The 17,519-nt window shown below is 33.7% G+C and overlaps 1 protein-coding gene across 2 annotated transcripts in view; it reads right to left on the reverse strand.

Moving 5' to 3' along the window:
- Positions 1–6,224: 6,224 nt before the first annotated feature.
- LOC120079428 (diphthine--ammonia ligase) overlaps positions 6,225–17,519 on the reverse strand; it is a 36,150-nt gene continuing 24,855 nt past the window's right edge. For both annotated transcript variants that reach the window (XM_039033601.1, XM_039033600.1), the window contains exons 9-13: positions 12,705–13,059; positions 12,199–12,530; positions 10,499–10,830; positions 8,641–8,971; positions 6,225–6,778 (exon numbers count right to left, since the gene is read on the reverse strand). In XM_039033601.1, coding sequence (XP_038889529.1) covers positions 6,569–6,778; positions 8,641–8,971; positions 10,499–10,830; positions 12,199–12,530; positions 12,705–13,059 — 1,560 coding nt within the window. In that variant the 3' untranslated portion in view covers positions 6,225–6,568. The remainder of the gene's footprint in view (positions 6,779–8,640; positions 8,972–10,498; positions 10,831–12,198; positions 12,531–12,704; positions 13,060–17,519) is intronic.

The raw sequence follows: 17,519 nt of genomic DNA on the forward strand, positions 1-17,519 counted from the left end.
GGCACTTGAGGATTCTCCTATATGGTTAAATAAGGGGATGATCACGAGTTTATAAGGGAGGACAACCATCTCAAACGGTATGAGGCCTTTTGGGATGAAACCAAAAGAAAACTCATAAGAGTTTATGATTAAAGTAGACAATATCATACCATTATGGAGATATCTAACATGACAAAGAAAATGTTAAATTTCATGTTTAGTCACTAAACTTTGATATTCACTAATATACTAAAAAAACACTTAGTTGAACATTTTTTTAGAGGAAAACACGAAAAAAAAAAGGTGTTAAATAGCAAGTGTAGTCACTAAACTCCTTGAACTTTTAAAGTGGCATATACGTATTTGAATTTTAAATTTTATATTTATTAGATTTTTGGTATACTCAATTTTTTTAAAATTAACAAATCTAAAAAATATAACAATGAATTTTGTATCTAAATAGCATTAAATACTTTTTAAATTCTTTTTTTAATATCTGTGAATATCTAAGTCAACTTATACATATCTCAGGCTAATTTCATGGGACAACCCGTCTGATCCTATAACATTTAGATGTTAAGGAAACTTGAATTATATTAAATTCTATGCATGTAGCTATCATGGATTTAACTCATGATCCCTTAGTCCGTTAATTTTTTTTATGTTATGTAGCCATCATGGATTGAATTCATGGCTCCTTAATTCATTAGTTTTTTATTTATATTTTTACTATCAACGGGCCAACCCACGATAATCTCATAAAATCTAATGAGAGTTTGGCGAAAAGTTTGACAAAATATAATAAAATTAGGAATTTAAGGTATAATTTATTTAAGTGAAAGGAAAAAGGAGGCATGTGGCTCACTTGCTTGAGATTGTTTTATGGGTGTGGGGACATAACATGACATACAGAAGCAGTTGCACTGTCATATTTTTTGGCAGTGACCAGCTGGCCTGACACTTTTTTTGAGATTGGTGATTTTCTAATGAAGAAAAAAAAAAAGATCTTTTATTCCTTGTTTTTCCTTGGGAAAACCAAACATCATTGCCAATTTCCCATGTCATACCTTTCACTGTTTAAAATAATAGTTGATTTGAATACTATTTTGGCTCTCGTGGTATTGTTAAAACCAATTTCATTTTAATTTATCTAATTTTAATCTATTTACCTTCTTTAAATCTTAAATTTAGAACACGATTGTAGTTTTTTAAAAGATTATCATTTACTAGCTATCTCAATTTAAATTTTGAAAACAATTTTATAGTGTATTTCTTTACATGAAAATTGTTATCATTATTTAACTAATTTAGATAAAATTCAATGGCATTCAAACTTGAAGAACAAGAGGGAAGGCCTTTAAGTCGATCAAAGGTTCACCCAATGAGGCGTATGTGTGATACCTATGCTTGTAGTGGTATTGATCAAGAAAATCCAAATATTAAGTTTTGCATATACAATGGTTAACATTGTATATATGCATATACAAAATGTTTACAACATATATTTACTATTATATACTACATTTGTTGGTTGAGATCCATGCTTCACGGGAGCTTGAAAGTGATGATAGGTTTGAGTTTTTTTCATGTCCCTTGTCACTTATACACAAGGATGGAAATATTGTCTTCCAGTGGTATCCATTGTGGTGGATTCCAAAAACAACACATCATATTAGTAGTTTTTCCAAAATTTGAACGCAATTTTTGGTGACCCGAATTATCTAGTAGTTGTGTTTAACTATCACATAAATATGGCAAATGAGTTTGACAAGGTATGCAGTACAACAAATCATGGGATATGTGTTTACTATCTTAAGAAAAGAAAAAAAAAAAGTCTCATCACAAGGATAAAATAATTGAGAAACGTTTTATGAAATGTGCAAAAACGTATATTCAACCTAAATTTGAATATTATATGAGGCAGATGAAATATATTGTTCCTTCTATTAGGGAAAATTAAACGAGGTGACTCAGGCATTTTCTATTAAGAAGCAATATGTTTTGATAACAACAAATATATCAAAGAGGTTTATTCAAATATGAAAGACAAGTGAAATTCCAATTATGAACGTTATGACTTGACTCAATATGTTCGAGACCTACTTTAAGTAGGTCGAACAATGGATGTACGTGACTTTAAATCCAAAAGTTTCAATCATAATTCAAGTGTACTTATATTTCGTTGTATATACATAAAATCGCAGGTGCAGCAACATGAATGACTTTCAATTCAATGCAAATCAATTGAGGCAATTTGTAGTTAATATTGTTGATCATTGTTGCACCTATAGACAATGGAAGTTAGACCTAATCTCACGCCCCCATGCATGCACGGCCATAGTTCAAAAAGGGTTTACCTTAGAAATTAATATGTTGCTAGATGGTAGTTTCATTCAACAACATATAAGATTCTAGGATAAACCCTTTACGAGTTATGGCCGTGAACACATAGAGGCAAAGGATTAGATCTAATTTTTATCACCTATAAGTGCAACTGCGACATTTACTATGAACTACCTATTATGATTTTGAACTTTAAATTAAAAATAATTTATGTTGTACACTAGTGAATTTTTATGTATATCCAACTATATATAAATATACCTGAATTATGATTCACACCCCCAACACTTAAAGTCACTTATATTCATTGTTCAACCTGCTTTTAAGTGATTCCTGTAATTCACAATGAGCATATTGAGTCAAATCTTGATGTTGATAACTAGATTGAACATTCGACTTAAAAAACCACTATTACAAAAGGGCTCTCATGTACTCTAAGAGAGGGATTATGGGTAGTTCGCAAGCAACCCTCATATTTGAGTTCAAACTCTCTAACATATTCGTCGTCATCAAAACGTGCCACTTCCTAGAAGAAAACGTTCTTCTCTATGTTAAATTTATGCAGTTACTATGCCGAACTAGCACTAGTCCGCTCATCAAAACACCCTTTCAAAGCTAGATCATATACAACCTCCTTCAGATCATCCTTGCTAGTAAACACAATGTCCTCTGTAATCTCGTGTGTTTCGTCCATGTTATGGCTAAATAGTTAATGTAGGTTAAAATGATAACAAGAACTTACCAACTCCTCCTAAAACTTGGTACTCATAATCCCAAATAAAAAAACTCTTTTAGGGTCAATTAGGACCCGTTTGGATTAACTCGAGAAAAAAAAAATTCAAAAAACTCATTTTCACTACTTTTGATAATAACCATTTAAAATATATTTCAAAAACTATTTTAAGTAGTCGTCAAATATTCTAATTTTTTCTAAAATGACTTATTTTTTAAATTAAACAACTTCAAAATATTCCAAGTACACCTTTAGCCATATTTTGAAAATGGGCACATGTTGAAAATGGGCCTCATGCATACATTTTCTTTCAGAATTTCGATGAGATGGCCACCTATACACTCTTATTCGGAAAATTTACCTATCTCCTTAATTTGTTATCTTTTAGAACTTGTACAGTTATATCCTTTCAAATCTCTGAAATCCAATTCAAAATCTCTTGAGTGCTATGAAATATTTCAAAATTCAACCGTTTAAGTTACGAAATTTTGATTATAGGAGTACACAATTTGAAATCACTTTAAGATTTGAAATCATTTTCTTTCATGTAAGTAAAGGTAATGAAATTCATTTGAAATCTGTTAGAGATTTGAAATCCAACTAAATCATGATATCATTCTAATTTTCAAATCTAGGCCGTGTTTACTTCATAAACCTTGAGTCATAATATGGCTAAAAAAACCAACTGTAATCATACAGGGTTGTAACCAAAATAAGTGTTCATACAATTCAGATTGCTACTATTTACTCATCCATAATCATTTGAGCTATGTTCGTAATCAGAACTCGATTTTGATTGTTTACTTCGATGTTGAATGGGAATGTAATGTTGTATGATTACCATAATGCTTTTTCAAAAGAACAAAAAAAATTGAATGTAATTGTTCATGTCAGAAAAACTTCCCTCCCTCCAGTCAACTATTTTTCTTCATTGCAAGATTAGTCTCTGTGCTTCACAACACCCAAATTAAACATGAAAATTCTTTGTAACGACACAAAAAGCTTCTTAAGCATATTTCCGTTTTGTGTTCCTCATTTTCACCCACACTTAAAATTCATCGTGATACCATTTTTCCATTTGACCATTTTCAATTAGGCTGATAGATTAATTTTCCTAATTTTCAAAGGTTTGATGTTTTCGTAGCTGTTGAATACTATTCTTGAGGGCATGGGTGTGTTTTACGTTGTCTGCATTATATCGTTGGTAACTCGTTGGTTGGGGTATAGGGTTTAGATGTTTAGATGGCTGACAAATCATGTAATTGATGTTGTATTCCTGGACAGACTTGACCTTGTAAACTTGGGGAAAAACGACAGCACAAATGAGATGTAGAACTTGATTCGGAGTTGGAGATCTATGGATAGTAACAAAGATGTCAATAGTCTGTAAGCAAGAAAAATAGTCATGTAGAATTGACAATAAGTGTTGAGGCCAAGTTGCCAATTTGTCCACATGGGTAATTCAAACACAGAGATCAAGAATAAGCTTACCTACTCGCAGTTGAATATTTCTCGGAGGACTATCTTTTGGGGGTTGGTCGATGTTAATGTCTTCAGCAGTTCATTGTGGCATCACATCATGTTAAGGGAGGCCGAAGACAATAGGTCGAATGTGATCGATTTCAATTTCAAGTCCACTTTTGACACATTGACAAAGAAAGAAATCAAACTAGTTACCAGATCGTAACAATCTCCAGGGACAATGGTACAGAAGGATGTACCACCACAAGCTTCCTAAAGTATTTCAAAAATCTTGAGGAAATCCACTTGTCCATATTTGAGATGTGCAAGGAATGTGCCCTTCAGAACGATAATGATGTTGTGAAGGTCCCATTCATATATTATCTAGGGCTCGCAATGATGGGGAAGGACAAGAAGACAGTAGTTAGACTTATCATTGTTTAAGGATGGGGAAGACATCAAGCACTTCAACCATCTTGATTAAGGAACAACCACATGGAATAGGCTATTTAAGGGCCCTCTTCGAGAAACAACTTTTAAGAAAAAAAAAACAAAGGTTCATAAAGAGAAGGTCCAAACAAATAAAAACTACATTGTTAAATATAGTCTCCACAATTTTCCACTTCCTATGCAAGTATCGTATGATCCACGATTACAGGATTACATATTATAGAAGAAACCCTAATGTAAGGTTTAATGTTTGTATATTTGCAGGTTTGAGTACATGAGATTTTGTCCACCATTGATGATAAGGCTGCAACTTAATTAAGTCATGATGTAATCTCTAGTATCTCAACGTTGTCCGAATTTTACCTCTATATACATCTTTTTCAACAGATTTTGGAAGAACCTTCTAGAGAAACAAACCCTAACTCGATTTCTACCGTTCTAGAGAGTTTTGAGAGACTTTTTGGAGAGTCAAAGTGATTTCAAAGCTCGTGAATGTGAAGATCAGTACAAGAACGAGAATCAACACATGACATTAGTTTCTCTCTTTTCCTCTACATAGTAGTTCTTGTTAAGTCTAGGTTTTGTGTTAACTGAAAACGAGTGTCCAGACTTTCCTCCTTGGAGATCAATATAGTCAGTTGACCTTGACTTTATCTTGAATTAATTATATCAAGATCTGTGTTTCACTTTATTTGACTATATATATTTCTACCTTAAATTTGAAAACTTACTTCGATAAGTTTTCAATTTTCACTCTGCAAAATTCATATTCAGTAAATAATAATAATACAGAAAACCGTCCAAATAAATTCTTAATCAAACATCTTTAAGGAAAATCCCATAGCATTGATTGTGAAAAGTTCCATATTCCATCAAAAGAACAAACGTTTGAATCACACCTAAAAAGACTTCAATCACACCTACAAAGACTCCCGTGGTATGAAATGTCAAAAGCCAAGAATAATGCAACAGTAGAACACTGCTCGAATTGTGCTTCCAATGCATTTTACAGCAACGCCTTAAAGTTGTAATCTAAGTATCTCACGTGAAGTGCTCTAATTTAAGATCCTTTCAAACAGAAATTCATACTTCTAAAACAAAAAATATCAGTGGTACAAAATTCATTCACGAAATATTTTTCCCTCCGAAGAGAATTGGTACAGATTACAATAAATTTAATAATACAAATCAATCTAAGCTATATATCTATATCTTTTTAGGAGAAGAAACTGAAAGAAAAGATCTGTTACTATGGTCGTATGAAGAAACTTTCATATTACTTTCATTCATTGCTTTCCATAATTTATCATACCATCTTTATGCATTGTTTGCCATAACAATAGCATTTAAAAATAGTATGGCCCATATAATAAATTAATATATTATTAAATGACGTGTCAAATAAGAGAAACTATATTAGTATAGTACCAAGAATTTTCCCAAAAACTACATAGATAAAGAGTTTGTCATGCAAGGGAGTAGACATACCTCCATAACTAAGAATCCGCAAATTTCTTTCTTCACTTCAGTCGTGTAAACTTGGGGAGGAGATTAATAAGTTGAAGGCCAGAGAATAGAAGAGCAGCAGTTAGCAAGTTGGTCTCAGGATTTTTGAGCAAATAATTCACACGTCAATATATCATTCATGGATGTTGGTGTCCGTCCAGCACCTAAGACTGGGATGAGGTTGAAGAACCGATCAACATGGATTGTTGGATTCGATTCAGCAAGTTCATCGAAAGCACGAGACAATATGATTGATGCAGCCTCCAGAGTAATATTAAGGCTAGTTGGAAAGTAGAACCTTAGATTCTACAAAAACGATACAATATGTCAGAAACAGTAAATTATTTAAAAAATATTCGTGAGGGTTATCTGATGTGAAAGCAAATAGTGCAGCCAAATAACTATAGAGTATAACGTTATCTGATGTTCTATTGGTGACTACTTTATCTTTTGTTATCACCATTCAGAAATATATGTGGCTCTGCCTAAGAAATATGTTTCCCATATTTTCATTTTATAGAAAGAACCAAACTTTCGTTTAGAGAAAATGAACAGATACAAGGACATCCAAAAAAAAGCCCACAAAAGGAGGCCCCACTAAAGAAAGTAACTTCAGTATTGTATAATGAGACCTAATGAATAATTAAAAAAAAAAACTTTGCCACCAACGCCCAAGGGGATACATAGAACCTAATAGAAGACCAAGTATTGCAAGGGCCCCTCTCAACTCCTCAAAAGGTTATACTGTTTCTTTCCCTCCACAAAACTCCAAATGCAACAAAATGGTAACCCCAAACAAACCGAGTAAAATTGCAGCTCCAAAGGATACGATCCACATCTTCCTCTACCCTCCAATAAGGAAGCATTTTGTAACAACTCATTCAGTTCTAAAACAGAAAACAAGCTCTCAAGACTCTCTCTTTCCTAAGTTTCTTTACAACATTTACCAACCATAATTTGTAAACACTAAGTGTCATGTAATGTAACACTGCCTGACACCGTCTAGGAAACAAATTGGCAAAACAAGGACCAGAAATTTCTTAGGAAACAATCTTTGCTTGTATGAAGTGGTGCAGACTTACAATAGATATGCTATTGGGATAGTTCGTTCAGAGGGATTTGCTACTAGGGTGAGGGAGAAAGGTTAGAGGCAATTGGTTAGTGAGTTTCGACCTGAAAAAAAAAAAGGCTCAAATTTGGGAGGATAAATGTAGCAGCTCTGTCCAATCCAGACATTCTATGAAAATTTGTTTTCGCTTTATTGCCAAGAAAGAAAACACCGAAAGCTTCTAATGATAAATGTATCAATTTCCAAGAGCCTCTAGCAGTACATGCATTTCTTGGGACTTGGGTCCCTTCATTAGCGATACATAGGAATCTTCCAACTTATTTACTTCTAATAGCATTGTGACACCTACTTTAGTTAAGAAACTTCTCAACCTACTTAGCAAGCTAAAGCATGTTTCCGCGCCAATCTTTGGGGCAAAGCAAACAGTAATCCAACTGGCAAAAAAACTACTTTTCTTGGGACTTTGAGCCACCCACAAGGAAATCATGGGAATTTTCTCGAAAATCAATATTCTTGAGGACTTGAAAAGAAAGAAGCAGGGAAGTGTACTCAATAACATGGCTTGAGTAATCGTAGGCCTCCCTGAAATGGTAATAATTCCACCACTAATGTAATTTAGATTTGATTTTGTCCAACAAAGAAATACCATGAAGAATTCAGGAATTTCCTCTAATCATTTAGAGCTAATAATGTAACAAGATAAATACAAGAAAGAAAGTCTACGAGAAAGATATGAATAATTTAGTCTAATCAAATCCCCAGAACTTTAGACTTAAACTATTACAAGTTTTCCTTTTTCAGAAAATGGATAGGTTCCTAATTTTTCATTTACAAGAATACCCTTTTACAATAAGTTTAACAAAAATATAACATTTTTCCCTCCAAACTGAAATATGGAGAACCCAACTTACGGAATTCACTGCTAACTAAACCAATAATGCAGTCCCACAAGCCAAGGCCAGAACTCTCCTGTCCTGTATCACTTTTCTGATATATTTTTCTCCATTTCAATTTTCTGTCTATCCCAACGACTGACAGGCAAAGCAAGTCAACTTGAGGGTGTGAAAAAAATAAATGACATTTTTCCAGTTTAACTAACCTTTATATCTTCCCAACAGAATGCGCTATCCAAGAGAACTTCATTGAGAAGATAAATGCAGAATTTGGAAACTAACTCCAAGTGCTCCTCCATAATCTGATTTCCTAGCAAGCAAGAACAAATGTTCCGAGCAAGTTCATTTGTCATATACAATACAGCCGCGCATATCTTTCCATTAACAATGCATTTCTGAATGCAAGACTTGTGCCAGTGTTCATACTGGAAACCCCAGGATGTAGGGATCCGTAACTTCGGCGAGTCATGAAGAGTTCCTTCCGCTGTATCTAAATTCTCTTGAACATAAAGAATAGGCTTTACTTCAACAAGTGCTCTGCAAAGAAAATACTGAAAATCAAAAACAAAAATGAAAGAAACAAATTTAAAAAATGTCATAAGCCACCTACTCAATTTTGAAAACCAATAAATTAGACACAAACCGATGGTGCATCACAAGATTTTCAACATCTACAAGAACCAAAAATAATCGTTTAAAAGAATTCATCTTTCCTAATTTGTTATTTTAAAATGAGCATAGAGTATTTTTTTTTTTTTTTTTTGGATAAGAGAATTTCATTGATAAATGAAATACCGAAAATATCCAAGAGTATAAGGGAACCAAATCATACAGTGTACAAAAGGTGTTTCCAATTTGCAATAAGAAAAGTAAAACTATGGCACCTAAAATGAGCATAGAGTAATAAAATAAATAAATAAAGGTTAAAATATAATTTTGGTCCCTGTACTTTGATGGTTGTTTTATTTTGGTCCCTGTACTTTTAAATGTCCAATTTTGGTCCTTATACTTTCAATAAAGCTTAAAAATGGCACCCTCCCTATTAAATTGGAATAAAAAAATGAGGTGAGTTGGCAAAAAAATAATAAAAAAGGTGACATGAATAAAAAAAATCAATTATTATTATTCTTATTTTTTACTTTTCAATTTCTCTCCTCCTCCCATCCTCTCTTTCTTCTCCATCATCATCATCTTCTCAATCAAGCTCTCTCTTCCACTTCTTTCTCTGTTTCTTTCTGTTTCTTAAACAATCTTCGTTAAAACTACGAACTGCAATTGCTCAACTAGCAGAAACAATCTTCGTTCCCATGTCACAATCGCTCATTCCAGAATCGTTCATCTCAAAAAATCCAGCACGAATTTCGGCTGCTTCATGTTGCCAGTACGCCCACTGTAGACTCGTGAACCGATGGCAGCGACATCAGACTTCAAATTTCCGACAGAGGCAAACCACTCCCAAGAACATGGGCCAATAAAGTGAGAAATACTGACAAGATTGCGCAAAAGAAAACAATCGAAATTCAAAACTCTCGAGAAATATCGAAGATCCAAGTAGCTTTGAAATCGATGATGAACCAATCTGGCAGATGGGGATGATCGGTGAAAAACTTCCAAAATGGCAGGTCAGCGAGATCAAGAACTAGTTTGAGAAAGGGAATTTTGTGGAAGAAAATGTTGACGGTGGCCTCTCCACCTTCCGGCAAGGGGTCACCGGGGAGTTTGGGGAGTGGAATCGGGACCGGAGTTATGATGAGAAAGCTTGATGGAGAAGAAAAAGAGGATGGGAGAGGGAGAGAGAAATTTAAAAGTAAAACTAAGAATAATAATAATTGATTATTTTAATCATATTTCACATTTTTTATTAATTATTTTTCAACTCACCTCATTTTTTATTTCAATTTAATAGGCAAGGGCAATTTTTAAGCTTTATTGAAAGTACTTGGACTAAAATGAAACAACCATCAAAGTATAGGGACCAAAATGATATTTTAATCATAAATAAATAATCCAACATAAGCGCAAGTACGATGAAAATAAGACCTCACTACACATATAAAAGCTTACCCTTTAGGAAGATTGGGTACATGAATATACAGAAAAATGGTATCAAGCAGTTTTGACAAACTATCTTTATCGGAATGCCTCATTTCCTCAAGTACACCATGCAACTTGTCCTCTATTCTCTTTCTCTCCTCTGGTTGTATCCGAGTTGAACAATACGTGACAAATATAACAGAAGATGTAGACACTGAAGCTCTAAAACATTCAGACACTGCTTCACAATTTCTTAATGCTTGTTCCAGCTCATTTGTAGCACCTCCACTACAAAGTGTCATAGTGGGAGGGTGAAGCCCCAATTGTCCGGCCATGTAAAGGATTTCCTTATGCAAAGTTGCCTGGAAATGAACATGTAGTCAACTTCGAACTAGTTAGGAAGTAGAAATCATTTTGATTCTTCTATTTACAATAGCCACCTAAAAATAAAAACGTAACTATAGCTGGTATATGCATTAGACTCCCTATGGTAATTGCCAAACCTATACATTTTTCTTAAGTAAGATTAAACACGATTAAGGTTATAATCGCATGACTTGAAAAAATCATAGTCTGCATACACAATCAAAACAACAATTTCGTCATTTCCACTGTGCTTATATAAGATGGTGTGATATCATTAATTCAACAACGACAAGCAGACCCCAGTGAGTGGATACCACCAACGTTGACCACTGAGTGAATGGTGAGGGCAATGGCTGACAGCAGTAAGTGGCAGCTAGGATCAGGGTAATTGTTTAATTTGATTTTCTTACTGTGTCTTAATCCATATTAAGATTGTGTCATATTTCTAATTGGAAAAACTGACCTTATATAGAAGTCAGACCCATTACAAAATATATGGTAAAGAAATCATCATTCTATCACAATAATATAGTAAATATTACTAATATAAAAAGAAAAACCACATAATGCATATTTACAATAAATATGTATTAAAAGTTAAAACACAAAATCAACAGAAAGAACATAAAATGGACGACAAGGCATCCTCAAGAACACGAAGGAAGCTTATTACCTAAAAACACCAATTGGCACCAATAACAATAGAGTAATTACAAAAAGACTGACAAAAAGGCTTCTAAAGCTAGGTCAATCCTCTTCCCCAAAATAAACAGTTCAAGAAAATGCATTTTAAAATGTAAAGATTTTGCACAGAAGCTCTCTAGCTACTTTTAAACACCAGGAACTAATTTGACCACTATTTATGAGATCCTGTCCACCAACAAAATTTCTAACTCGTGTAAAAAGAATGCACAAAGGAATGCTTAGTGACATCTGTACTTTGCTATGTTTCTCTCTCTCTCTCTCTCTCTCTCTTTTTTTCTTTGTTTTTTTAAGGAACAATTTCATTGATGTATGAAATTACAAAAGGGGAGGGGAGAGAAGCCCTGGACCAAAGGAGTTAAAAGATATCTCCAATTGGTCAAAAGTGAATCAAAACTATATGAATGGGATAATTTTGCTATGTAAATCAATTAATTTCCTTGAACCTCTAATAAAAGGTTTAGTCAACAGATACGAAATTACTAGATGGTAATTTCTCAAAGTGAAATGATAAAATGAACATAGTAAGTAAACTTCATGAGATCAATAACAGACTTGTTTCCCAATTAATGTCATCTGCAGGGTCTGAATAAAATAACTCGAGTAAAACCATCTTTTGCCAAGTTAAGATGCAGTATTTTATGAAAGAGAGGAATTTTTACCTGGCTATATGGTCCAATGCAACTAGGAGCCCAAGATGAAATACTCTGCACATGAAGAACTCTTTTCGTTTGGTCATTTGCCACCAGAACTTCAATATATGCATTTCCCAATCTCACTTGCTGTAGAGGCAATTCAATTGTACTGCGTGATGGAACACCAAAAGGGCACTTCTCCTGTGTTATAAAACTGACGTATGTTTCGTTAGCCAAAGCAAACTCATTCATATCGGCAAGATAGAGATGAATATAGAGCACATTTTTCCATCCACAACCACATGCTAGAAGTTCTGATTCTACTTTCCTAAGAACAGTCTTCAGATTGTCCTGCAGACCTGCCAACCAAAAGATTGACCATGGTAAATCACAATAAATATAGGCTAAATTTGAAAATGTAAATATGACATTTTATACTTTAAAACTGTGCATCTTTTTCTATTTTTTATAAAAGAATAATAAGAATAAGAATAAAATAATTTAAAAAAAGGCGCTGTATATCTTTAATCAACCTGGAGAAGTATCACATGAATCTTGCAACCAGCAACAGATCGAAAATGTATTCTGCATCCTTGAACATAAAATTTGAAGTCTATCATCTGGAACATCATTAAGTATATGATTGACACTAGAGGCATCAGCAACCGATTGTAATGTGCTGAAATTTTGAAAGCAATCTCCTTGAATTTCAAATAGAAGACCCACTTTCTCATGGTCAACTAAATTGGTGTTGTCACATACACCAAGAGAAGAGGTTTCTTCCTTATACTTCAAATGAAAGGAAACAGGATGAAGGATCCCCACTGGTGCTATGGAATCTGATGAGTGCATCACAACTTTGAATTCCTCAAGCACAATCCTAGCCGTCTGGAAAATTCACAAGTTATTTGGTAGCCTTGAAACGTTATAAGCACATTAACTTGACCAAAATTTGAGAATGATTTACCATGATGAGAAGGCAGCTTATTCACCTAAACCTTTTATTTTATTTCTTTTTTTTTTTTTTGTTAAAAATGAGTGTCAGAGTTGGGACATTCTTGTAAATAGAAAATTAGGAAAATTGGATTTATTATATATTTTTTCGTCTTTCTTTCTCTCAGCTAACTTGATAAGGTACATTAGTGAAAACAAACAAAAGCATTGGGATTTGAAATTGCACCAGTAAAATTTGCCAACGACAACCACATGGTCCACGAGGAAGTCCTCCTTGAAATTGTTTACTAAATGGCCTCAATTGACCGGTCAAATGTGGTCAAGACTATTTTGTAACTAACAACTACTTTAAAGAACAAAGACTATTTTAAAGAAACAACTACTTTCATTGAGAAAGAATGAAGGAATACAAAGGTGTAAAAAAACCTCTAAAGAAAGGAACTCCAATTGAGTAAAATGTTCCCTAGTAGGTAATAACAAAAAAGTCCACAAAATCAAAGTCCAAAGAGAAACATGAAAACTTTCATTCATCAATGAAATGTTTCTATTTAAATAAATAAAAAAAAATAAAAAAAATAAAAAAAAAAAACATGAAACCTCACCAACGACCAAAGGTCTATTGAGTTATATGTCCTAAAACTCACCATTTGTAAACTTTAAACATATTTCTATTTTCAATAAAAATATTATTGAGATTATTTCTTTAAAATTATTATTGAACACATAAATTGCATTTATAGATTCCTAAATCCAATTAACTAACGAACCCATGGTCATAATATGAATACTTGAACATTATGTAGAGACATAAAAAGGATCAAGTTTAAGTCTATAGCCAAAACGGTCTATAAATATATGAATAAGGTTGGGTACCTTATCTTGGGGATATTATGGATGCAGCCCACTTTGTATAGTGATACAAACAATGTGATCCCATAGTTGTTCATGTGGAGACATGCGAGTGAGGGCATCTTATGCAGATGTTTTCATAAGACCGGATCACGAAATAGCAACTTTTACTATTAAAACTGACTATTTCAATTCAATGACTTAAGGTAACTTGATCTTAATCTTGAGCTAACTATGAACTTCTGTTTATTCGAAATTATCCTTTAATCTACATGGGTGAGAATGGCTTAACATCGCCGCTCATTAAGCCTCCCATTTTAGGGGTAAGATCGGATAGATAGCTAGGGACATATTCCTGCAAGACAGAATTCAATCCTACCCGTTTTAGGGTTAACAGATAGGTTGTTGCCTTAAGTACTGACTATTGGTCTTGAACAAAAGGGGCTCACCCTCTCTATGACTGAGAGGGACTTAGTTTAATAGTAGAACCATAAACCAATTGTTCATTAGAAGATCAGTTGAGACTTAAAGAGCAAGATGTATTATAGGGGTAAAATGGTATTTTTGACCTAGCTATAAATCGAAAAACCTGTGCAGGATTGACTTACTGATTATGTTTAAATCAGGTGGACAGAAATATATCTACGGTGAAGACAGTGCAACTACTGAGCTATAGTGGAGTGTCACGGTAGTTAACGAACATTGATCAATTCGGTTAAAAAAGTTTAATCAATTAATCTCAAATCGTTAAAACTCATGATTTGTAGGTCCATTAGGTCCCTCTACTAGCTCATAAAAGGATTAAACCTTAGAATAGTGTGTTGAGAGAATTTGAAATGTTCAAATTCAGTTTAGGGTTTTGATTATTATATTCGATATAATTAAGCATTTGATTAACGAAATAAACAGTTTTGGAAAGTAGGAAATATTTAAATGAGATCTAAATATTAGTAACATGTATAAGGATTCATGTTTTGGATTATGGTTTTAATTAATTTAATATTTGATATTAAATTATTTAAATAATTAATTAAATTTGTTTAATTAATTATTCATTTAAAATAAAGTATTTTAAATAAATTTGAACTTGATTTTTCAAATTCAAAATGAAGGTTTTTTTTAAAAAAAAAAAATATTTTGTTTTATTTGAAAATCAAAATTAAATTAAAAGAAAATCAATTTAAAATGGAAAGTGGATTTTTCCCACTTTTTCCATTTGGCTTCCACCTATTCCACTTAATTAGTGGAAGATTGAGTGTCAATCTCCTACTTTAATCAACTTGCATGCCAAATTACATAAATACATGTTAATTTGAAGAGAATTCATTCATGCAATCTGATTTTGAAAGTGAAAAATTCTGAAATATTTTTTCCTGAACTCCTACTCTCAAAACCACACCAAATCTCTCTCAATTTGGGTTCCACCACCCAATCTAAGATCTGGGATTAGTAGAGAAGACTCTTGTGGTGGTCTACTTCAAAGATTGAAGAAGAAAATCAGGGAGATTTGAAGCATTTTGGAGGATTCATCAAAGGTTGTATGTTTAAAACCCTATTTCCGTTATTTTATGAATATGCATGCCAATCCACTAAAATTAATGTAATTAGAGTGTTTAAGATTCAAATCTCTTCCGCATGTTGAATGTCAACTCCATCAAGGTCAACAAGGGCCCTTCCACACTCCTAAAAACTATTTTGTGGCTAACATGGAAGGAAAGAACCGAGAGAGGATTTTAAGATGAGTCCAACCTTTTTTTATTGTTTTTGTGATCTTGTATGGTTCATAGCCTTTAATTCGAAAAGCAAACATAATACTTATTGTAATTACTCATGAAAATACACTGGCATACAAAAAAAAAATGAGGCTACCTAAAAGAAAGGCCTCCAATCAAGCAAAATAGAGCTAAGAAAATAATAACAAAAAACCTTTGTGACCGAAGGCCACAAAGAAACATGGAATCTAGCTAGAGACCAAGCATCAAAAGGATTAAGCTTCTTCTTTTGAAAGATTATATTACTCTTCTCACCCGAAAGCCCCTACAAAATAGCACACCCCCCCTACTTGCCACAAAAACTTTCCTTCATCCTCGAAGGGAGGATGGAGAAGGGACTCTTTAATCATCTCTCTGCAATCGCAATGTCTAGCCAACTCAACACCAAACTTATCAAAGAAGCAAGTCCACACACATAGGCAAAGTCACAATTTCATGGGATAAGATCAAGGTCCTCTGCTACAATTATGCAAAGAATGCAACACCACGGCCCCATCAAATTAGGTATCTTCCTAACCACCTTGTCCAAGGTGTTCGCCCTACCATAGAGAACCGACTAGACGAAAGACTTCACCTTCTTGGAAAACTGTATTTACCACATAAAGGCAAAAACTAAATCTCACAAGGAGAAGAGCTAACCAAACAAAGGATGAAGGAACAGACAAGGAAAAGCACTCTGAATGACTAGGGCTCCAAAAGAAAAAGTTCTTTCCCTACAAAGTATCGAAACTCTCCTAGCAACGACAAGATAACTACAATATCCCTCGTTCCCAATCATAATGCGAATGACAGAACCCCAAAGTGGGGGCTAGTTACAGGCTCTCATGTGACATCCCAAATTTTAGGTAGTTTTAATCTAATTATCTCGAATTATTTGAAGATTATATTTTGAAATTTTGGAGTTGAAAATTGATTTAATGTGTTCAGTAAATTAATTCAAGTTGTTTGTGATAAAAGACTTAAATTTTGAGTTTAAATTGTAGAAGAGGGAATTTAGGGGCCGTTTGGGGCAAAGATTATCGTAAGATTATAATAACCACTTCTTGCTACAGTAAATACTCTTTCAAAACCTCCAATTAACTACAATAAACATTATTTTAAAACCCCATTTGCTACAATATTTACTAAGGCTACAATTTTTACTATTTTATATTCATCATTTTTTTATTCTTTGCTAAAGTATTTACTATTTTCTTATCAAACTAAAATAGTTTACACCTCAAGCATATACTATTATAACACAAACTAAAATAGTCTACACCCCAAACGCAAACTATTAAAACCCAACTATAATAACCTAGGAGTATAATAATCAACTCCTTACCCCAAATGCCCCTTTAAGGAGGAAAAGGAATATATACATATAAATATATATTTTATACTGATTTTAATAGTCAATTAGGATTTGGTTTTCACACACACATATTAGGGAAACAAAAAGAGGAAAAAGGTATCAGACTATCAATTTTTCCCCTTCAGCCATGTCGGTAATTTCTGCCTAGCCGAACTCTCGCCAAGCCACCGTCGACAGTAGATGGTCGTCGCCATCTACTATTGTCGCACCGATCTCCCAGTCAGATCTCTCCTCTCTCCCCTCCCTCCCTCTCCCTCTCCCTCTCTCATCTCGATTGTCCTTGGCATCGTCCATCCTAGCACTCCTTCTCTCTCGGTCTCCTCTCTCCCCTCCCTCCCCCCCGACTCTTACATTGTGAATAGCAACCTCACCTCTCCTCTCGAACAGCAGCCTCACCCTCCCTTTCCCCCCCTCTCTCA

The sequence above is a fragment of the Benincasa hispida genome, chromosome 6 (genome assembly GCF_009727055.1).
Source record: "Benincasa hispida cultivar B227 chromosome 6, ASM972705v1, whole genome shotgun sequence".
In the NCBI taxonomy this organism is placed as follows: domain Eukaryota; kingdom Viridiplantae; phylum Streptophyta; class Magnoliopsida; order Cucurbitales; family Cucurbitaceae; genus Benincasa; species Benincasa hispida.